Below are 24,324 nucleotides of genomic sequence, written 5' to 3' on the forward strand. Positions count from 1 at the left end.
GAAGGGCATGAGAAATGTGGAGGGGTTTAGAATGAGAATTTCAGAATGTAGTAATGTGATAGTTGAAGGCTCTTCCACTGATGGCAGAGTGGAGAAGGAGTGAGGTTAGAGTCAGTAGAGTGGAGGGTACAAACTGAAAAATGGGACTGGAGCTAACAGGAAAAGCCCATGTTGCCAGATGAAAGTTCATCAAATTATGAACTGACAAAAATTGCTATCGGGGCATATGAGCTAGTACCGGAAGCCTATCACCAGAAGTTTCGAACCCTCAGGAAGCAAGCTGATTGAACTTACTTGGAATTTGAGAGAAGTAAGCAGCTGGCATTTGACCAATCAATTTTCATCTGTGTTCCAACCTGCAGCGCACAGAACAGCAGGTGGAGAATCCTGAGAAGATACTGTATAAATTAAACCATTCTAGTGTGACTGAAACCAGAATGTTGAGTTCCTTCACTGATTTCAGAGGATTGTAAATATGTTCAAATATTCAATTTTGACCGAGAATTGGGTACTAAACGAAATGAAACTACTTCTAGCATCCATTTGCAGAATTGCATTGTGAGTGGACATCACATGCACTACAAATTGCAGACCTAAAAAATCATTCTAATGAGGGTTGATGTTTCACAAAATTAACCTTGTTGCTAAGAGCACCAAAAACTCAGCAAGTTTGTACTGGGATGTCAGTGCGTGTGTGTGAATGGAGCACTTGTGCAACAGAAAAGACTATTCATAACTCCTGCTGAGACAATGAGTTGGGCTACTCCCTTGAAACTAAAGACTACAGCACAGGCTGAAGGAATAACACTCCACAAGGGGAAGAGAGAGATTGCAAAAATGCTTCTCATTGTTGGGATGGCACCTTGAGTAATGCCTTGTGTTAGACATTAACATGTTGTGCAACAGAGGGTTGGGACATGCCTTTGTGGTGGGTGAATGTTCAGACTCAACAGTGATATACTGTAAAAATATGGAACAGAGGTCAGGGACTACCACAGGTGGAGCAAGAGTCATAGTTGGGCTCATCGCATGTCAAACCAGTGGTCAGTTTGAGTAGAATTAAGGGAGACCTGAACCATGAATGATGTGTAGAATGGGGAGACCAAATTACAGAATTGGAGAAAATAATATTAAACTGGCAATGTTATCCTCATCAACAGAGAAAAATAAGCAGTACTTCTAGCTGACTATGGGTGTTTTTCTCATCCCCTTCAATTGAGCTTTGGAATGTATGAAATCAAAACTCAGTCAGGTACATATCCCAATCAGTTCCATCCAATAAATGAACCTAAATTGAACATAATCAATTAAAAAATAGTCAAAAATCTATTGCACGCAATCCCTGACATTTATTGCCCCGTCAAATGCTGTGATGGGATTTTTCAATAGCACTATGAGCAGGAAATTTTATGCATATGATCCAAAATGAAATAAATGCTCTTACCAAAAATACAAAGTATGAGTTTGCACATTCTGTGACCCAAGGACAACAAAAAGTGTCTTTGTGGAGCATGTAGATTTGTGAGGATAGGAATCATTGAATTGAGCTAAGAAAGTGCTAATTAGATTGAAAGTTGGTGAGGTTAAAATTTAAGAGTATTCCCCAGGATGGCTTTTGTTTTAATTTCAATTAAAAAATTTTAAGAAGAGAACATTTTCTAAGAACTTTTCAGTCTGTTCAGAGTTGTCTTTGCTTTACAATGTAATCTGTGGGGTCCTTCATATGCTGTAGAATGAGGCACAGAACTTATTCTCCCTTATCTCCCAACATAATTTGCTCTCAACTTGGTAAATTTTTGTTTTCAAAGTTTTCTGTGTGGAAAACTCCTGCAAATATTGACATACTCAAAGAGATCACCTGTACTAACCTGAGAAACAGTGTTAGCTATCCAAAGTAAAATAATGCAGTCAGTGTAGAAGGTGTATCATTTACCTCGATCGCAACATTCTGGCAAATCCACAAATTATAGAAAAATCCGATGAGAGACAGAGAGGTAACCTCTGTTACCATCTGGGATCATTTCTGAAACCCCAGTTTGAAAACATGCACTCTAATAATTAAATTTTGATTTAGCGCTTAACTTAGAGGCCTGTGGATAGTAATATATTTCTAACCTCAAACAGTATTCAATAATGTGAAGTTTGAAACATAGGGTCATAGGACTTAGGAGCAGGCCATTCGGCCTTTCGAGTCTGCTGCACCATTCGATAAGATCATGGCTGATCTGGTTGTAGTCTCCACTGCATTTTTCTGTCTGCCCCCCATAACCCTTGACTCTCTTGTCAAACAAAAATCTATCTCAGCCTTGAATAAATTTAGTGACCCATGTTCCACTGCTTTCCAGAGAGGAGAATTCCACAGACTAACAACCCTCTAAGAGAATAAGATTTCTCCTCATCTCCATCTTAAAAGGGAGACCCCTTATTCTTAAATTGTGTCCCCTGGTTCTAGTCTCCCCCACAAGAGGAGACATCCTCCCGGTATCTATCAAGTCCGCTCTGGATCTTATATGTTTCAATAAGATCACCTCTCATTCTTCTAAACTCCAACAGCTATAGGCCCAACCTGTTCAACCTTTCTTCATAAAATAAGCCCTTCATCCCTGGAGTGAGTCAAGTGAGCCTTCTCTGAATTGCTTCTAAGACAATTATATCATTTTTCAAATAAGGAGACCAAAACTGTACACAGTACTCCAGATGTGGTCTCACCAAGGCTCTGTACAGCTGCAGTAAAACTTCCCTACTTTTATACTCGATTCCTCTCGCAATAAAGGCCAACATTCCATTTGCCTTCCTAAGCACTTGCTGTATCTGCGTACTAACCTTTTGTGGTTCATGTACCAGGGCACCCAGATCTCTCTGTACCACCATTTAAATAAGATACTGCTTTTCTATTCCTGCCAAAGTGGACAAGTTCATATTTTGCCACATTATACTCCATCTGCCGAATTTTTGTCCAGTCACTTAACCTATCCATATTCCTATGTAGACTCTTTACCTCCTCTTGGCAACTTACTTTCCTTCCTATCTTGGTGTCATCGGCAAATTTAGCAAACATACATTTGGTCCTTTCATCCAAGTCATTGATATAGATTGTAAATAGTTGAGGCCGCAGCACTGATCCGTGTGGCACTTCACTAGTTACAGCTTGCCAACTTGAAAAAGACTCATTTATCTCTACTCTCTGCTTCCTGTTAGCTAACCAGTCCTTTATCCATGCTAATATGTTACCCCCTACACCATGTGCTCCTATCTTGTGTAGTAACCTTTGAGGTGGCGCCTTATCAAATGCCTTTTGGAAATCCAAGTTCACTAGATCTACAGGTTCCCTTTTATCCACCTTGCTTGATACTTCCTCAAAGAATTCTACTAAATTAGTTTAACTCGATTTCCTTTTCACAAAACTATGTTGACTGTGTCTGATTCCTTTGATTTTTTAAGTATCCTGCTATAACCTCCTTAATAATAGATTCTAGTATTTTCACTATGACAGATAACTGCCCTATAGTTTCCTGGTTTCTGTCTCCCTCCTTTCTTGAATAAAGGTGTTACATTTGCTATTTTCCAATACGCTGGGACGCTTCCAGAGTCTAATGAATTTTGGAATATTATAACCAATGCCTCTACTATCTCTGCAGCCACTTTTAAGACCCTAGGATGCAGGCCATCTGTTCCTAGGGGCTTGTCAGCATTTAGATCTAATAATTTTCCCAACACCTTTTCCCCGGTGATGGTGATTGTTTTAAATACCTCCCTCCCTTTCACCTCTTGATTTTCAAATATCTTTGGGAAGTTTTCTCAGTCTTCTACAGTGAAGACAGACAGAAATTGCTTTTTAAAAATCTCTATCTCCACCACCACTGCTCCTCACCCAACCCTTCCCTTTGGGTGTTCCTCCATTATACTTGGCTGACAAGGCAAATGGACACCATCCCCTAGACCTTTCTCAATATTGCTGTGTAACCAAATATGAGGATGTAAACCAGAATGCCGAGGAGTAACTGGGCCCAGTTTCTTTTGTCTCCCTCCCCCTAAGGTTGGCAAGCCATCATACAATGACTCCATCAGACAATGAAGTGAGCACCAGGAGCATTCTACTGCCAGTCAACAACAGGACTCTACCTTAAAAAAATCAAATTTAACTGCAGAATCTTTTAATGACATTTGTTTGGAGGGGTGATTTTTTTTTTAAATGGCAAATGTTAATGTTGTCATCAAAGTAACTGGGTTAGAGGAATTACTGAGCCAAATTAATATGCATTGATACAATTGATCTGCTTTTCTGTTGTTAATCCCTTTCCCTTGCACAGTTATTGTAACATTGAGTGTACACACTTTAACAATGAGTCTTACTATCATCGATATTCACTGGGCTCGTGATGAGATCTCTATGTTAATCCAGCATACATGCACTGTAACACTGCTCGGCCAGAACCCTGTGTTGATGACTGAATCTGTCTTACAGTTGCTTTGAGCTATCAGACTCAAAAATTGCTTACAACCAGCATCCTAGGTTAATGACTTTGCCTCTTCTGATATTTTAGCTGTCGCATGCTCTCAGCACTGATGATTGCTTCCAGCCAGTTATCACATTGACACTCAAATACAATCAACGGGATCTTTAAAAATACTTTGTTTAGGTAATAGGATTCCTACTGATGAAACTTGTTCTTGCAGAATTTGAGTTAATTATTGGGAAGATTGAGGGTTAAGCCTAAAAAAATGTTGAGCCTTTTTTGAACCTTGAGGATTTGTTCCAGCAAGAGAATTCATAAAGAGAGATGTCTTTTGCTTATTTAATACTGTTTTAATTATGGTTTTGTAATATTAAACATTGCGATCCTTTACAAACAATATCTATGATGAAAAAGATATGTGGAAGCTGTAAACAATTAGTCGTCAAAGGAGGAATAGCTGCATTTTACATTGGTACTGAGAGGGATCATGGTAACTCACTCCAGGTGCCAGCCTGGAGACGGTAGTTTTGCTCCAGTTAACCATTTAAAGAAAAAAATCCGACCATCACAACCAGATATAAACTTTAACATTATTATGTTTGATTTTATTAAATTTGCACTGGTATAAATAAATACATAGAAATTAAAGAATACTGATTTTGTGAAGATGTTTTTGTATATTTGATAATTGAATCGTGTATCTGAACAGAACTATTACAGGGACAGATGTTTTGCATTTTTGGCCCTGATATTTTGGTGGGAGTACAGAAAGACTGAGTGAACCAACAGGCAGAACCTAGAATGCATTCTAGCCAGCATGGATTGCTAAGTTATGTTTGATATTCTGCTGAAACATTTGCTACAAAGATGTAGCATTCCATATGGTAACACCATATAAAAGGGGCTGGAGAAGTGGCATATGAAGCTGAGTTATCATTCTGAGCAGACCTTTCTGGATTGATGTGGAATGTTTAGGTGTATTTGCAGCTTGTGTGTTCAGGCAGTTGAATACTGGAGATTTTTAAGGGCAAGTCATTTCACTGAATGGTATGAGGGAGAAAAACAGGTAGAAAATCTTCTTTGGGTGCTCTCATGAAGTTTCCTATCAGCCAATTCAAGAGTCAAATAGTAGATGACTGGAACGGGCTCGCATACCTCCCTCTTGGTTGCCTATAGGATGGATAAGTAATGAGTCAGTAAGGAATAGGGTTGGTATTAGACTGACCCATTTTAATGCATTCTCAAAGTGAGCATCACTGGCAAGGCCAGCATTTATTGCCCATCCCTATGCTGTTCTTCGGGAATTGGACTGATAATGAGGATCCGGGGATGCCAACTGCAGCAAACTATAGTCCGGTAACATCTGTTTACTTATTTTGTTTCCTCACTAGTGTGTTAAAAGAGGTGTATGCATCATTCAATCCTGAAGCAGTGGTCTGCCAGCTAGGAGCAGACACTATTGCTGGAGACCCAATGTGCTCCTTCAATATGACACCAGTGGGAGTGGGAAAGTGCCTGCGTTACATACTGAACTGGGAGCTGCCAACTCTGGTCTTGGGAGGAGGTGAGTCCATCTCTCTTTTTTACAACATGTTTAACAAATACAGAGGTGATTGATAACTGCAAATAGAAAAGTAACTAGTGCATTGGCCGGTTATCACATTGACTGTAAAAAGGAGTCTATTGACTTGTGTTTTAGAGCAGTTTAACATAGTTTTGCATTTGGAAGTGTTTTTTTAAAGTCATGATGCAATCACAGTTAAATAAAATAAATGATTTTGAAAGGGAGGGATTAGAAAAAGACTGTCACAGTATGAAATTTACCATTTACTTCTGGGATCTGAGTTCAGATCCATCCCAGACTGATGTAATGAAACACCCCCATCTCTGTTTGCTGTATAAAATTAATTTGGGCAATTTCTACTTAGATTGTAATAGACGAGGCTTAAAGAGCCAACTGCCCAGATTGGAGATTGGCATTAAATTGCTGATTTAGCTTAAGGAGTTGACATGGGGGAAGGAAGTATCACATTGTAGGAGTCCATGATACAGGGCTTTGATGAAGCACCTCATAGCAATTGGTTATGCAGCACTGATAGAGACCTTAGGTTATAGAATCATAGAGTCATCACGACACAGAAGGAGGCCATTCAGCCTATCGAGTCTATGCCGGCACTCTGCAGAGCAATGCAATCAGTCCCTTTCCCCGGCTCTGTCTCTGTAACCTTCCGAGTTTATTTTCCTCAAGTGTCCATCCAGTTTCCTTTTGAAATCATTCATCGTCTTTGCTTCCACTACCCTTGTAGGCAGCGAGTTCCAGGTCATTACAACTCGCTGTGTAAAACATTTCTTCCTCACATCTTCCCTGCATCTCCTACCCAAAATCTTTTAGTCTGTGTTTCCCCAGTCCTTATACCTTCAGCTAATGGGAGCAACTTTTCTTTGTCTACCTTACCTAAAGCTGTTATAATCTTGTACACCTCTATCAAATTCTCCTCAACCTTCTTTGATCCAAGAAGAGCAACCACAGCTTCTCTGACCTAACCTTATAGCTAAAATCCCTCATCCCTGGAACCATTGTAATAAATCTCCTCTGCATCCTCTCAAGGACCCTCACATCTTTTCTCAAGTGTGATGCCCAGAACTGGACGCAATACTCGAGTTGTGGTCTAACCAGAGCTTTATAAAGTTTCAACATAACTTCCCTGCTTTTGTACTCAATACCTCTATTTATGAAGCCAAAGATCCCATATGCTTTGCTAACAACTCTCTCAATTTGTCCTGCCACCTTCAAAGATCTATGCACGTGTATTCCTAGGTCCCTCTGTTCCTGCACACTCTTTATAACTGTGCCATTAAGTCTATATTGCATCATCCTATCCTTTCTGCCAAAATGCATCACCTCACATTTTCTGTATTAAATTCCATCTGCCACTTGTCTGTCCATTCTGCTACCCCATCTATGTCCTGTTGCAGTCAATTGATATCATCCTCACTGACTGCCACATCTCTAAGTTTGCTATAATCGGCAAATTTTGAAATTTTACTCGGTATTCCAACATACAAAGCATTTATCTATATCAAAAAAGCAGTGGTCCTAACACTGAACTTTGGGGAGCATCACTGTCTACCATCTTCCAGTTTGAAAAACAACCGGCACAGTGGCGCAATGGTTAGCACCGCAGCCTCACAGCTCCAGGGACCCGGGTTCGATTCCTGGTACTGCTTGTGTGGAGTTTGCAAGTTCTCCCTGTGTCTGCGTGGGTTTTCTCCGGGTGCTCCGGTTTCCTCCCACAAGCCAAAAGACTTGCAGGTTGATAGGTAAATTGGCCATTATAAATTGTCACTAGTATAGGTAGGTGGTAGGGAAATATAGGAACAGGTGGGGATGTTTGGTAGGAATATGGGATTAGTGTAGGATTAGTATAAATGGGTGGCTGATGTTCGGCACAGACTCGGTGGGCCGAAGGGCCTGTTTCAGTGCTGTATCTCTAATCTAAAAAAAAAAACCATTTACCACAACCCACTGGGTACTTGACCATCACTTTGGACTGATGTATGATATTTGTCATTAAAAAAAGGTCTAGGGATAGGAATGGGAGAAATTATTTTCAAACATAATTTAAAGAGTTGTTAACTGAGACTTGACTTGGCTGTGTAAACTCTGATCATTTACCAGAAGTGTGTGCTTTTGAATATAGTCCAGTGATGTATCCTCTGTGTTTCTGTTTGTGGAACAGTCCCTGAACATTCAGTGTGTAGTTTCCAGTTCTCTCCTTGTGTGGTAAATGCAAGGAACTGTGTGCATAAATTCTTTTCTTTCATGATATTTCATACTATCCCTTCACTGCACCACAAACCCTACCTCCAGCTAAGAGAATTGTAAGAGTGGCAGTTGCAACTGGAGGTTGCAAACAGTTTGCAGGAGAGTTTAGAGATGAATCCCACAATCTACACAGAAAATGAAAGCACCCCATTAAATCTACCAGATTTTTTTCTCCCTTTTGTAGGGAATTGTTTGGTCTCAACTCAGCAGTTGGCCACAATGACCTAATTGAAATCAAGAATACTATTGCATAAGGAACAGTAGACACGAGTCCGCATTCTATCTATGTACTAGACCATTATTGAGAGACCTTCAAGTTACCACTTGATATTGTGGCTCTCAACAATGTTAGTGAATCACTCTAGTGTTGAGAATCTAGAAAAGTACAGGTACTCATGCATGTCCCACATACTGAGGATCAAATGCATTGTGCCTCCACAGGAAAAATTATGGATAGAGAAGAAGAAAGGATGAAATAATTGCAAATCTTCTCAAACCATCAATGACCATGATTTCAGCTGTCTCCTAATTGAATATATAACAGTGTGAAGAATAGTTTTAAAATGGGACAGTAATAAATAATCTGGTCACTATGCCTTCTGGCCTTCTTGTCTAATAAATTATTTCTGTGTGGTTTGCTTTTCTGGTGGTGACAGGAGGCTATAACCATGCTAACACAGCCCGGTGCTGGACATACCTGACTGCCATTATCCTTGGAAAAACCCTGTCCTCAGAGATTCCTGATCACGAGGTATGGCTGCAACAGGCTTCTTTTTTCTTGCTATCTGCTGAGTCACGACAACTAATCAAACCTGGGACGTCTACTCTGAATACAGTTTTGTGGTCAAATGACAGCACAACAATAATGCACTGTCTCTCCATTTTCCCAAGATTGATGGGCTTGTTCTGAACTGAAATAAGCTGCAACTGTTTGATTCATAAACATAGTGTTGGCTGTTCTTTAATAACTACTGCGAGGCCCCTCTAGGCTTTCTGCAATCTTTAGACCTTGAATTCCTTTTTGGATATGGATAGTATTGTTGCAGATTGCATAATCCTCTTCAAAAATTGCATATTTGCTATTGTAGGTACATTGATTTTGTGCAAACATAATTTTATGCTTATATTACAAGTTTCTGTTTTTTTCCTCAATGTCATTGTTTCTTAGTGGACTGAGCATGGCTACTCACCCTGCACAAAGAATCTGCTCTTTTGGTACATATTTGGCTTAAGTGGAACATCTTGGTTTAGAGGGTGCACCTTTGCGACAGCTTATTCTATGTATGTTATGTTTCTGCTGTCCAAATACTAGAAGCCTGAATGACAGAGTCAGGGATCAAATGGCATCGCAGGCCGCAAGAGCAGAACTGGGACTGGATCTTGTCCCTGCGGCAGGGGTCCCAACACCGGGCCAGAAAGTCAGGGGGCAACCCCGCCTCAGCCATACAATCTATATCAATGACTTGGATGAAGGGACCAAGTGTATTGTAGCCAAATTTGCTGACAGTACAAAGATAGTTAGGGAAGCAAGTTGTGAGGAGGACACAGAGTCTGCAAAGGGATACAGAGAGGTTAAGTGAGTGGAGAAAAATTTGTAAGATGGGCCATAATATGGGAAAATGTGACATTTCCACCTTTGGAAGAACAGAAAAGCAGAATATTATATAATTGGAGACCACAGAATGCTGCAGCATAGAGGGATCTGGGTGTCCTTGTACATGAATCACGAAAAGTTAGCATGTAGGTACAGCAAGTAATTAGGAAGGCAAATGGAATGTTGGCCTTTATTGCAAGGGGGATGGAGTATAAAATTAGGGCAGTCTTGTGACAACTGTACAGGACGTTGGTGAGACTGCACCAGGAGTTTTGGTCTGCTTGTTTCAGGAGGGATATACTTGCATTGGAGGCATTCAGAGAAAGTTGATTCCTGGGATGAAGGGGTTGCCTTATAAGGAAACGTTGAGCGGGCCTATACTCATTGGAGTTTAGAAGTACACGGAGAGCAGACCTGCATGAGAAGGGCAGCGGCGGCGGGAGATAAAAACCGGTGGCAGAGAGGGAGGCCCAGAACACAGAGAGCGGACCTGCATGAGAAGGGCAGCAGCAGATAGAAACCAGCGGCAGAGAGCCCATTCTATCTTTTTCTACCTGACAGAGCAGAAGTGTGATGTCACAGGAAAACAGGTAGGTGATTGGTGGGTATCTCTTCTGTGTTTCTTTTGATTGGCCAAGTGGATTAAATCAAGAGATGCTATTACAGTTGAAGAGTACAGTTAAGAAATTCACTTTTAAAATATTTAACAGGCGATGTGTTGCAGCTGTAGTATGTGGGAGCTGGTGGACGCCGGTGCGATCCACGGTGACCACATCTGCAGCAAGTGTTGGCTGCTCGAGGACCTTCGGCTCAGAGTTGATAAGCTGGAGTCCGAGCTGCGGACACTGCGACACATCAGGGAGGGGGAGAGTTACCTGGACATTGTGTTTCAAGAGACAGTCGCACCCTTTAGATTAATTACATCAAATTTGAACCGTGGTCAGGGACAGGAGGGTGTGACTGCAAGTGAGGCAGGTATGGGGATCCAGAATTTAGCCTTGGAGGAACCTCAGCCAGTGCCCTTATCCAATAGGTACAAGGTTCTTGCTCCCAGTGTGGACGAGGGCACAGACCGCAGGGAGGATGAGCGAACTGAGCACAGCACGAGGGTTCAGAGTGCCATTCAAGTGGGGGGGGAGAAAAGAGAAATGTAGTAGTAATAAGGGAATAGATACTGCTCTCTGCAGCAACGAAGGGGAGTCCAGAAGGCTGTGTTGCCTACCTGGTGCCAAGGTTAAGGACATCTCTTCTGGTCTGGAGAGGAACTTGGAGTGGGAGGGGAAGGATCCAGTTGTCTTGGTCCACGTAGGTACCAACGACATAGGTAGGACTAGGCAAGAGGTTCTGCTGAGGGACTATGAGCAGCTCAGGGCTAAATTAAAATGCAGAACCTCAAAGTTAATAATCTCCGGATTACTACCTGAGCCACCTGCAAATTGGCATAGGGTAAATAAGATTAGAGAGGTAAATGCATGGCTCAAAGATTGGTGTGGGAGACATGGGTCTGATTCAGAGAGCACTGGCACCAGTACTGGGGAAGGAGAGAGCTGTTCTGTTGGAACAGGCTTCATTTGAACCATGCTGGGACCAGTGTCCTGGCGAATCGTATAACTAGGGTTGTAGATCGGACTTTAAACTAATTAGTGGGGGAGAGGGTTCAATTGAAGGGAAGTTTAAGTAGTCAGAAAGAAATGAGAGAGCAGAGGTGCAGGGAAGTGAAGAGGCGAACGGTAATCAAAGCGTGACAGGAAGGGGCAGGAAATATAAGCATAAGAATGCAGCAGAAATTAGAACCAGAATGACTAATAATGGTAAAAAGTCAAAGCTTAAGGCTCTTTATCTGAATGCACGCAGCATTTATAACAAGATAAATGAGCTGACAGCACAAATAGAAATAAATGAATATGATTTGATAGCTTTTACAGAGAAGTGGTTGCGGGGTGTCCAAGACTGGGAACTCAATATTCAAGGGTACTCGACCTTCTGGAAAAATAGGCAAAAAGGAAGAGGAGGTGGGGTAGCTTTGTTAATAAAGGAAGGTATCAGTGCAGTGGTGAGTAGTGTTGTAGGTGCAGTAGATCGTCATGTGGAATCAGTTTGGGTGGAAATAAGGAATAGCAAGGGGAAGAAATCACGGGTGGGAGTCGTCTACAGACCCCCGAAGATTTGCCTCACTGTAGGACAAAGTATAAATTGGGAAATAATGGAGGCATGTAAGAAGGACACGACAATTGTCATGGGTAATTTTAATCTGCAAATTGACTGGACAAATCAGATTGGCAGAGGTAACATGGAAGACGAATTTGTAGAGTGCATCAGGGATTGTTACTCAGAGCAATACGTTGCAGAACCTACCAGAGAACAAGCCATTTTAAATCTAGAAACGTGTAATGAGATAGGATTAATAAGAGATATCGTAGTTAAGGATCCTCTAGGGGGTAGCGATCACAACATGGTAGAATTTCAAATTCAGTTTGAGGGCGAGCAACTCGGGTCTCAAACCAGTGTCCTCAACTTAAATAAGGGCAATTACGGAGGTAAGAGAAAGAGTTGGCTAAAGCGGGCTGGGAAAATAGACTCAAGGGAAGGTCAGTGGATGAGCAGTGGCAGACATTTAAGCAACTATTTCATAACGCTCAGCAAAAATTTATCTTGGTCAAAAACGACTCGATGAGAAGGATGAACCACCCGTGGTTAACAAAGGCAGTCAAGGAGAGTACCCAATCAAAAACTAAGGCATGCAAAGTGGTAAAAACTAGTGGTAGGCCAGAGGATTGAGATTTTTTTAGGAACCAGCAGCAGATGACTAAAAAGCTAACAAAGAGGGAGAAAATTGATTATGAAAGTAAATTGGCAAGAAATATAAAAACAAACAGCAAGAGCTTATACGGGTATATAAAAAGAAAGAGAGTAGCTAAAGTGAGCGTGGGACCCTTGGAGGATGTGACTGGAGAATTGATATCAGGGAACAGGGAAATGGCAGATAATTTAAACCTATATTTTGCATCGGTCTTCACAGTGGAGGACACTATAAACATCCCACAGATATCAGATAAGTAAGCAGCTAATGGGAGGAAATATCTTGTAACAGTCTCTATCACGAGGGACAAAGCATTTGACAAACTAATGGGACTAAAGGCAGACAAGTCGCCAGGACCTGATAGCCTGCATCCAAGGGTTTTAAAGGAAGTGGCTGCAGAGATAGTGGAGGCATTGGTCGAAATATTCCAGAACTCACTGGATTCCGGGAGGGTCCCGGCGGATTGGAAAACCACTAATGTGACGCCCCTGTTCAAGAAGGGAGGGAGACAAAAAGCAGGAAACTATAGGCCAGTCAGCCTAACATCAGTCGTTAGGAAAATGCTAGAGTCCATTATTAAGAAAAAAATAGCAGGACATTTAGCAATCAAACAGAGCCCTTATGAAAGGGAAACCATGTTTGACAAATTTTCTAGAGTTCTTTGACAATATAACAAGCAGAGTTGATAAAGGGGAACTGGTAGATGTAGAGTATTTGGATTTCCAGAAGGTATTCGATAAGGTGCCCCATAAAAGATTATTGCACAAGATAGGAGCTCACTATATTGGGGGTAATGTATTATCATGGATTGAGGAATAGTTAACACACAGAAGACAGAGAGTTGGGATTAATGGGTCTTTTTCAGGTTGGAAAGACGTAACTAGTGGAGTGCCACAAGGATCAGTCCTAGGGCCTCAATTATTTACTATCTATATCAGTGACTTGGAGGAAGGGGCAGAGTATAAAAAATCCAAATTTTCTGACGATACAAAAATAGGTGAAGGGCATGTTGTGATGAGGACATAAGGAATCTGCAAGGGGATATAGATAGGTTGAGTGAGTGGGCAAAAACTTGGCAGATGGAGTTTATTATAGGAAAGTGTGAGGTCATGTACTTTGGTAGGAAGAATCAAAAGGAAAATTATTATTTAAATGGAGAGACTCCAAACAAGTGCAGCACAGAGGGATCTGGGTATTCTTGTGCATGAAACACAAAAGGTTAGCATGCAGGTGCGGCAAGTAATTAAGAAGGCAAATGGAATTTTGGCCTTTATTGTTAAGGGGTTGCAGTTTAAAAATAGGGAAGTCTTGTTACAACTGTACAGGGTATTGGTGAGGCCACACCTGGAGTACTGTGTACAGTTTTGGTCCCCGTATTTAAGAAAGGATATACTGGCATTGGAGGCAGTTCAAAAGAGATTCACTAGCCTGATTCCTGGGATGAAGGGGTTGACTTATCAAGAACGGCTAAACAGGTTAGGCCTTTATTCATTAGCGTTTAGAAGAAAGAGGGGTGATCTTATTGAAGCGTACAAGATACTGAGGGGGCTTGACAGGGTCGATGTTGAGAAGATGTTTCCACTAGTGGGGGAATCTCGAACTAGGGGACATAGTTACAGAATAAGGGGACACTCATTTAAAACTGAGATGCGAAGGAATTTCTTCTCTCAGAGGGCAGTGAATGTCTGGAATTCTCTACCCCAGAGAGTTGTGGAGGCTAGATCAGTGAAAGTATTTAAAGAGGAGGTAGATAGAGCTGTGAAATATTGGGGACTTGAGGGCTATGTGGAGCTGGCACGAAAGAGGAGTTGAGGTCTGGGGCAGATCAGCCATGATCCTTTTGAATGGCCTACTCCTGTTCCTCTTTCTTATGTAGAATGAGAGGTAATCTTGTCTAAGCATATAAGATTCTGAGGAGGCTTGACAGAGTAGATGCTGAGAGGATGATTCCCCTCATGGGAGAATCTAGAATTAGGGGGCACAGTTTCAAAATAAGGGCTCTCTCATTTCAGATGGAGATCAGGAGGAATTTCTTTTCTTCGTGGGTCGTTAATCTTTGAAATTCTCTACCGCAGAGAGCAGTGGAGTCTGGGTCATTGAATGTATTCAAGGCTGAACTAGACAGATTTTTGACCTACACGGGAGTAAAGGGTTATGGGGGACTGGCGGGAAAGTGGAGTTAAGGCCACAATCAGAACAGCCATGATCTTATTGAATAGCGGAGTGGGCTCGAGGGGCCGAATGGCCTACTTCTGCTCCTATTTCTTATATTCGTATTTTCAGAGGCCCCGCTGTAATTCAATTACAGTCAGGTAGTTAACTGCCTGCCGTCGGGGCGTCCACCTCTTTAAGAGCAGAGATCCCACCTCCAAGAGCTGCCAGCCAATCAGATGGCCGGCAGCTTTCAGTCCCACCAGCGCCACCAGGAGCAGTGGCCATTGCTGGGACAGCAGCATGCCCAGACCAGCCAGCATGGAAGAGGCCCAGGAATCAAGCTGACTTTGTGGGGCTCACCGGGCCCAGTCTAGCAGGCACTGGTGAGGTGGGTCAGTCGTGAGGGCAGGGTGGTTCTTTCAGTGGGGGTGGCCCTCCATGGGCCACAGGGTGCCCGATCTGGAGCCCTCCCGCCCAGCCTGCCCCCACCAACCCTGCAGGGAGGCCTCCAAATTTTATTGGGCAGCCTCCCTACATGGCGGAGGAGCCCTGCTGTTGGGAAAATAATGGTGATGGGAAGAGGCCCTTAATTGACCACTTAAGGGCCTCAGTTGACCTCTGGGTGGGAAGGCTGTCCTTTTCCTTGGTAAAATTTCATAGCTTTGGGAAGGCAACAGGCACTCCAACCCCCGCCATCCCTTGCCATTTTACGCAAGCAGCACATCCCTAGAGGCTGGTAAAATCCAACCCTGGTTTCTTTATGAATGCCATATGAACCTATTAATAATATAACATCTCTGAACCATTTTACATAATATATATACAATAAGGCATTCGGATTGAAGTGGGGTAAAGTTGTGCAACAGATGGAAGAATGTTGCAGAATTCTGATGTCCTGGCCAATATTTATCCCTCAATCAACATCACAAAAACAGATTATGTGGTCATTATCACATTGCTGTATGTGAGAGTTTGGTGTGCGTATACTGGTTGTCACGTTTCCTGTATTACAATGACCACACTTAAAAAAAAAACTTCATTGGTTGTAAAGCACTTTGAGATGTCCAGCGGTCATGAAAGGCAGTCCATAAATGCAAGTCTTTCTTTTCTTTTAATTCTATTCACTTTAGAGTGTATAGCAGGGGTGTACAAGCTTTTTGATTTGTGAATCTTACAGGTGTGTGCCATGAGGTGTCGGGGAACATCTTTGCATTTATCTAAAATGGCTGATATTAATTGATCTTGGTGCACTGATTTAGGGCTTATCCGCTAAGAAAATAGCAAAGCACAACAAACCAGTGAATAAGAAATATAAACACATATGAACATATGAATTAGGAGCAGAAGTAGGCCATTCGGCCCCTCTAGCCTACCCCGCCATTCAATATGATCATGGCTGATCTGTTTGTGTCTCGAATTCCACACTCCCATCTACCCCCGAAAACCATTGATTCCCGTGCCTAACAAGAATTTATTTACCTCCGCCTTAAAAATATTCAATGACCCCACCTCCACCACCTTCTGAGGCCGAGAGTTCCAAAGTTGCACAACCCTCAGAGAAAAAATTTCTCCTCATCTCTGTCCTAAAGGGGCAATCCCTAATTTTAAAACAGTGCCCCCTAGTTCTGGACTCACGCACAAGAGGAAACATCCTTTCCACATCCACCTTGTCAAGACCGTTCAGGATCTTATAAACTTCAGTCAAGTCTCCCCTCACTCTTCTAAACTCCAGTGAAAACAAGCCCAGTCTGTCCAGCCTTTCCTCATAAGACAACCTGATCATTCCAGGTACCAATCTAGTAAAATAAAAGCAAAATACTGCGGATGCTGGAAATCTGAAATAAAAACAAGAAATACTGGAACCACTCAGCAGGTCTGGCAGCATCTGTGAAAAGAGAAGCAGAGTTAACATTTCGGGTCAGTGACCCTTCTTCGGAACTGACAAATATTAGAAAAGTCACAGGTTATAAGTAAGTGAGGTGGGGGTGGGGCAACAGATAACAAAGGAGAAGGTGTAGATTGGACAAGGCCACATAGCTGACCAAAAGGTCATGGAGCAAAGGCAAACAATATGTTAATGGTGTGTTGAAAGACAAAGCATTAGTACAGATTAGGTGTTAACGGACCAAATATTGAACAGCAGCAAGTGCAAACCTGAAAAAAAACAGTGGGTAAGCAAACTGAACAAACTAAGATGAAACGAAATAAATGCAAAAAAAAATTGTAAAAAATGTAAAAAAGAAAAAAATAACTAAAAATGAAAGGGAAAATGGGGGGCTGTCATGCTCTGAAATTATTGAACTCAATGTTCAGTCCGGCAGGCTGTAGTGTGCCTAATCGGTAGATGAGATGCTGTTCTTCGAGCTTGTGTTGATGTTCACTGGAACACTGCAGCAATCCCAGGACAGAGATGTGAGCATGAGAGCAGGGGGGAGTGTTGAAATGGCAAGCAACCGGAAGCTCAGGGTCCTGCTTGCAGACTGAGCGGAGATGTTCCGCGGAGCGCTTGGTCTGCCCAATGTAGAGGAGACCATATTGTGAGCAGCGAATACAGTATACTACATTGAAAGAAGTACAAGTAAATCGCTGCTTCACCTGAAAGGAGTGTTTGGGGCCTGGGATAGAGAGGAGAGAGGAGGTAAATGGTCAGGTATTACACCTCCTACGATTGCAGGGGAAGGTGCCATGGGACGGGGACGAGGTGGTGGGGGTAATGGAGGAGTGGACCAGGGTGTCGTGGAGGGAACGATCCCTTCGGAATGCTGACAGGGGAAGGGAGGGGAAGATGCGTTTGGTAGTGGCATCACGCTGGAGGTGGCGGAAATGGCGGAGGATGATCCTTTGGATATGGAGGCTGATGGGGTGGAAAGTGAGGACAAGGAGAACCCTGTCACGGTTCTGGGAGGGTGGGGAAGGGGTGAGGGTAGAGCTGCGGGAAATGGGCCGGACACGGTTGAGGGCTCTGTCAACCACAGTGGGGGGAAATCCTCGGTTGAGGAAAAAGGTCATATCAGAAGCACCGTCATGGAAGGTAGCATCATCAGAGCAGATGCGTCGGAGACGGAGAAACTGGGAGAATGGAATGGAGTCCTTACAGGAGGTAGGGTGTGAAGAAGTGTAGTCGAGGTAGCTGTGGGAGTTGGTGGGCTTATAATGGATATTAGTAGACAATCTATCCCCAGAGATGGAGACAGAGAAGTCGGGGAAGGGAAGTGTCGGAGATGGACCATGTAAAGGTGAGAGAAGGGTGGAAATTGGAAGCAAAGTTGATAACGTTTTCCAGTTCGGGGCGGGAGCAGGAAACGGCACCGATACAGTCATCAATGTACCGGAAAAAGAGTTGGGGGAGGGGACCTGAATAGGACTGGAACAAAGAATGCTCGACATATCCCACAAAAAGACAGGCATAACTAGGACCGATGCGGGTACCAATCTAGTAAACCTCCTCTGAACTGCCTCCAATGCATTTACATCCTTCCTTAAATAAGGAGTATAGTATTCGAGATGTAGTCTCACCAATGCCCTGCATAACTCAAGCATAACATCCTTATTTTTATTTTCAATTCCTCTCCTATTTAAAGGATAGCATTCCATTAGCCTTCTTTATTACTTGCTGTACCTGCATACTAACTTTTTGTGACTCCTGCACTAGAACACCTAGATCCCTCTGCACCTCGGAATTCCGTAGTTGTACTCCATTTAAGTAATATCTGCTTTTTTATTCTTCCTGCCAAAGTGAACAACTTCACATTTCCCACATTATACACAAAATCTGCTAGATTTTTGCCCACACACTCAGCCTATCTATATTGGTCTGCAACCTCCTTATATGTCCTCTTCACAAATACTTTCCTACCTATCTTTGTGTCATCTGCAAATTTAGCTACCATGCCATCACTCCCCTCATCTAAGTCATTGATATAAATTGTAAAAAGTTGAGGTCCCAGCACAGACCCCTGCGGGACTCCACTAGCTGTCCTGCCAATCAGAAAAGGACCCATTTATGCATACTCTCTGTTTTCTGCCAGCCAGCCAATCTTCTGTCTATGCTAATACGTTACCCCCTACACCATGAGCTCCTATTTTGCACAATAACCTTTTATGTGGCACCTTGTCAAATGCCTTCTGGAAATCTAAGTACAGTACGTCAACGGGCTCCCCTTTATCCACAGCGCATGTTACTCCTTCAAAGAACTCCAATAAATTGGTTAAACATGATTTCCTTTTCACAAAACCATGCTGACTATTCAAAATTACCTTGAGTTTTTCTAAGTGCCCAGCTATAACCTCCTTAATAATCAATTCTAACACCTTCCCCACGATAGACGTCAAGCTAACTGGCCTATAGTTACCTGTTTTCTGCCTCCCCCACCACGCCCCTCCCCCCCACTTCTTGAATAGAGGGGTTATATTCACTACTTTCCAGCCTGATGGAACCTTTCCAGAATCTAGCGAATTTTGAAAAATTAACACCAACGCATCTATTATATCATTAGCCACCTCTTTTAAGAACCTAGGATGAAGCCCATCAGGACCCGGGGACTTGTCAGCCCACAGCTCCAGCAGTTTGCTCAGTACCACTTACCTGCTGATTGTAATTTCACCAAGTTCCTCTCTTCCTTCCACCTCCTGATTTACAGCTATTACTGGAATGTTTTTGTATCCTCTATAGTGAAGACAGAAGCAAAATATTAGTTAATTTCATCCACTATTTCCTTATTATCTACTATTAACTTCCCATTCTCACACTCTTGAGAACCAACACTCATTTTACTTACTCTTTTCCTTTTTGAATATCTGTAGAAACTCTAGCTGTCCGTTTTTACATTTCTAGCTAGCTTCATTTCATACTCTAATTTCTTTCTCCTGATTAACCTTTTAGTCATTTCTGCCATTCTTTATATTCTGGCCAGTCATCTCACCTGCCACTCATGTTTGCGCAATTATATGCCTTTTCCTTAAGACTGATACTTTCCGTAACTCCTCTAGTTAACCACGGATGGTGGGTCCTCCCCTTTGAATTTTTCTTTATAGTCAGAATATACTTATCCTGAGTATTCTGAAATATCCCCTTGAATGTCTGCCACTGCCTCTCAAAGATCATTACTGTGGGAAGGTGCTCAGGGTAACCAGGGTTTACCAATAGTGACGCAGCCATATTAGTATGTTTCTGTGCCTCTCACCAACTGGTTTCAGAGCAGAATTTGGCTGAGGCCTAAAAGCAGGTCACTGACCCTCTGAGTCAGTGAACAGTGCACAGTGTCAAGAAACTCAATTGGGAGAAATAAATTTTACAAAAGCAGCAGAAGAAAATTCTTAAATGCCACAAATTATCACAAAGTGGGGGAGAAAGACTGAGATTGTAGTCAGGAGGCTAAAAAGCAAGGCTGAGAAATGTGGAGTGACCTGAAATGGAACTTTTGGAGCTGAATTTTCAATCCCGCAATCCCCATGGAAGAGCACTTCAATGGTCCTAGTTTAATTTCCAACAGAAACAGTGGTCTTAGCAGTGTTTGGGCACATTTGATTGATGAAATTGTTTCTGAAATCAAGAAGTAACAATGTACATTTATTAGGAGTGAATTTTAAGCTAAGAATACTTAACCATTTGCAAAGTGTATATTTTTAGTAACTAATCACTTTTTGAGCTCTGACAAGGAAGTTGACTGCTCCATTCCCTCGGATAATCTATGTCATTCACTGCACTAAAGGAACTGACACTTCCTCTGGTAATTAAGTTTGTGTGTGCAGATTAGAGGCATCTGTTCACACAGTACTAGTTTGAATTAAATCCTTTATTTGCAATCATTCTCGCAAAGTATAGAGAAACACGCAGGTTTTTGCTTTTTTTCTTAGCTATCATAGATGATGTGGACAGTAGTTTTTTTTTAATTTGCCTTTTTTTTTCACCTTCTCTTCCTTGAGCACACTTATTGGATGCCTTCTGTCAGGACTTTGGTACTCTAGCTGCTGGTGACTGAAATGAGGAGGTTTCATTGTGCCACGTTATAGCTTTAAGTCTCAAACTTTGCAGTTAACCTTTCTCATGGTTAGATAAATTTTGAAGGAAAAAAGATTGAAAAGATTCAGTCAGCTCCAGAAGTTTCTTTACATCCTTGTGAAACACTTGCAGAGCGATTACAGTGTTTTGTCAGCCATCAGACCCCATCTCTGGAGGAAAATAGCAGTATAGAAAATTTTTGTGATTTACCATTTATTCATTTATTTTGCTTTCATGTCTCTCGACTCCCTCTTACAGTCAGATAGATCATATCGTCTGAACTCTGGACTGCTTCACCCCTGCTGTCAGGTCCATTGATCATCTTAGCACAAAGGACCATCTTAGCAGCAGGGACACTCCATCTCGCAACTCACCCAAAGTACAGAGCCTGTGATTATAATTGAGTCACCAGTGTAGAGATCCATACTTTACATGGATCCCAGCTGCCTAGGATGGAAATGTGATGCTCTAACCACTGCAAGAATTACTGTCTTCCTTTGCAAATGCCTTTCTTATTGAAAATGTAGTAAACTGAGAAGAGTGAGGCAGTACAAGCTGAACTCTGCACTAGTAATCCTCTGCTTGGGTTTACAGCTCCATTGTCCTGGATGTAATTAGTTCTGCTTGTATGGAGCTTCGAGTTACTTAATTATTTATCAACACCAAGACAGTGAAACTGGGTTGGTACTTCCTGCAATTACTTCAGATAACATTGTCCTGCAGAATTTACAGGCAATTGCCTTTGCAAGTCCTGCTGCATAAAATAATGAGCTTGATTGTTCTGTGTAGACGGAAATAATTGATTAAGATGAGCAGTTGTTTTTCCACAGTAAAGACTTGATCAGAGTACCCAATTTTGGGAAATGCTGCAAATGCTGTATGGGCAATGTAAGCCTTGCAAAATCCTATTCCACAGCTTGTTTATATTGAACAGCAAATGCTGGAAATACTCAGTAAGTCAGGCAGCATCTGTGGAGAGCAAAACAGTTAACATTCAATTTCACAGACCTGAAACTTTGGGCTGGATTTTACGTTGGGTGGACGGGAGCTGGCCACCGACTTAAAAATCAGTGGCGAACCTGCTTCCGCCTAGCCTGGGGATCCGTCCCACATTTTACGGGTCCCCAGGCTTTAAGTGTTCCGAGGCAGGACTTCCACCCACTTGAGGGAGGAAGTCCTGCTTCATTGAGCTGCCAGCCAGTCAGCGGTCCGGCAGCTCTTAGTCCCAGCAGCACCACTGGGAGCGGTGGCCACTGCTGGGACTGCAGCTCAGCCAAGGACATGCAGCCAGGAGTCCAGGTAAGTTTGGGTTGCCTCGGCGGGGGTAATCGGTCGATCCCTGGTGAGGCAAGGGTGGCCATTTGAGGGGAAGGGGGCATCTTGGGTCCTGGGGGTGGTTGGGGAAGTGGTGGCGACCCTCAGTTGGACACCCTGTGCCCCTGGGGTGCTGAGAGGCCGCCAGCTTTTCCTGGGCGGCCTTTCCCGGCTCCAGGACGCCTGCTTGCCACACGTAAAATCTGCATGGAGGCGGGTGAAGGCCCCTAAGTGGCCATTAATTGGCCACTCAAGGGCCTTGATTGGCCTGGGGCGGGCGGCCCATTTCCCCCCGCCCTTCGTAAAGTGGCCTCCCGCTCCATTTTACGCCACCCTGCCACCATCTAGCTCTTTGGGGTGGCGTGAAATTCTGGTGCTGTTTCTCTCTCCACAGATGCTACCAGACCTGCTGAGTATTTCCAGCATCTTCTGTTTTTATTTCAGATTTCCAGCATCCACAGTGTTTTGCTTTTTGCTTATATGGAAACTGCTTCCACAAGTTCAGGTTTAGCTCTAGTTGGGAACTGCTGCTGTAAATATTATTGCACTTCAGAGTATTGGCAGTTTGTGTTGTAAATCATAGCTGCTGCTGGGCCACAAATAGACTTATCTAAGTAAACACTGTCCTTCATATATTTTAATTCATTCATGGGATGTGGGCATTGCTGGCCAGCTCAGTACTTATTGCCCTTGAGAAGATGGTGCTGTGCTGCCTTCTTAAATGCAACTGAGTGACTTGCTAGGCCATTTCAAAGGACAATTAAGAGTTGTTGGTAGTTATTTTTTGTTGGTAAGGAGTCACATATTGGCAAGACCTGGTGAGGGAAGATTTCCTTCCCTAAAAGGGCATTAGCAAACCAGATGGGTTTTTGCAACAATCTGATAATTTCATGCTCACCATTACTGCTACTAGCTTTTTATTCCAGATTTATTTAATTGAATTAAAATTTGGGATTTGAACTCATGTCCCAGGATCTTTATAACTTGAGTTCCAATATTTCTCGATTTAAATTCAAGCCTGTAACATACTTCCAGGTACCCATTATTCTATACAAAAACTAATTGTGATCCCTGATTTGATTAGGTTGCAATCTATAACTTATTCATAGGTCTTTGTTACTCAGCATGTAAACCACCTAAATTTGTTGATTTTAGGTTGCGACATGTGATTAAAACTCAGCAGCTTGATTGTTCCTAAGAGGAACAGAACCCTGGACACTTCCAAACAGTACTGGCTGGAGTTTTTTTCCAAGTTCCAGGCTGAGTAGACTTCATGTAATCATATAATTTGATCATTTTTCCAGCTGAGTCAATAACCAAGGCAACTACTACATTTATGCATTAGAGATCTTCGGGGGACAGAGAGGGTAACAGAAAGAAGAAAAGATGAAGAGAGGATTGGCCCAGAAGCATTGAGGTCCTTGTATTTTTTGTATAGTTGCCAAATTTGAGTTTGAGGGGTTGGTTGGTGCAAGTTATAATTCTTACAGATGCAAGATTGCCCCTTGACACACATGTAAAGATGCTTAAACACGTATGGCTTTTTAATTAGAAGTAATTTTAAATGACAGTCATTTGCAACTCCTCTCATCCTTCCCCCACCCCGTTAATCAAAATAATAGAGTCCAAAAGAGGAATTCTGATGGTGATGCCATTTTTCTTGTAATGACATTTGAAAATGGGATCCAAGAGAAGCTTAATGTAGCTGCAGACTTTTCATTGCCATTACTGACTCAAATGACTTCATAGTATTTTACAGAATATGGGCCTGATTATGTACTGGAAATCACCCGAAGCTGCAGGACTGACCAGAATGATCCCCAGCGGATTGAACAGATAGTTAGCACGATCCGAGGTGAGAAGTGCATACTCTCATGAAATTGAGATAAACAGACAAGCTCATGACAGATAGATAGTGAATTTTTTGAGTGTGTTCAGGATAGTTTCCTGCAACAATCTGTCCTAGAACCAACAAGGGGTCAGGCCATTTAATAATGAGTAATGAGCCAGATTTGGTTAATAACCTAATGGTGCATGAACATTTTATCTAATAAGGACCATAATATGATTGAGTTTATTGTCATGTTTGAAAGGGAGAAACACGAAACAGCTACAAACATTCAAGCTTCAGGTAAGGCTAACTTCAACAGGATGAGACAGATGCTGTCCACACAGTAA

The 24,324-nt window shown here is 42.4% G+C and overlaps 1 protein-coding gene across 2 annotated transcripts in view; it reads left to right on the forward strand.

Annotated features, from left to right (window-relative positions):
* hdac8 (histone deacetylase 8) overlaps positions 1-24,324 on the forward strand; it is a 163,146-nt gene that overhangs the window by 106,145 nt on the left and 32,677 nt on the right. The window contains exons 8-10 of one of the 2 annotated variants that reach the window (XM_068047678.1): positions 5,849-6,021; positions 8,940-9,034; positions 23,896-24,001. In XM_068047678.1, coding sequence (XP_067903779.1) covers positions 5,849-6,021; positions 8,940-9,034; positions 23,896-24,001 — 374 coding nt within the window. The remainder of the gene's footprint in view (positions 1-5,848; positions 6,022-8,939; positions 9,035-23,895; positions 24,002-24,324) is intronic. The other variant, XM_068047679.1, reaches the window with a different exon arrangement.

This window comes from Heterodontus francisci, chromosome 15, assembly GCF_036365525.1.
Source record: "Heterodontus francisci isolate sHetFra1 chromosome 15, sHetFra1.hap1, whole genome shotgun sequence".
Lineage (NCBI taxonomy): Eukaryota > Metazoa > Chordata > Chondrichthyes > Heterodontiformes > Heterodontidae > Heterodontus > Heterodontus francisci.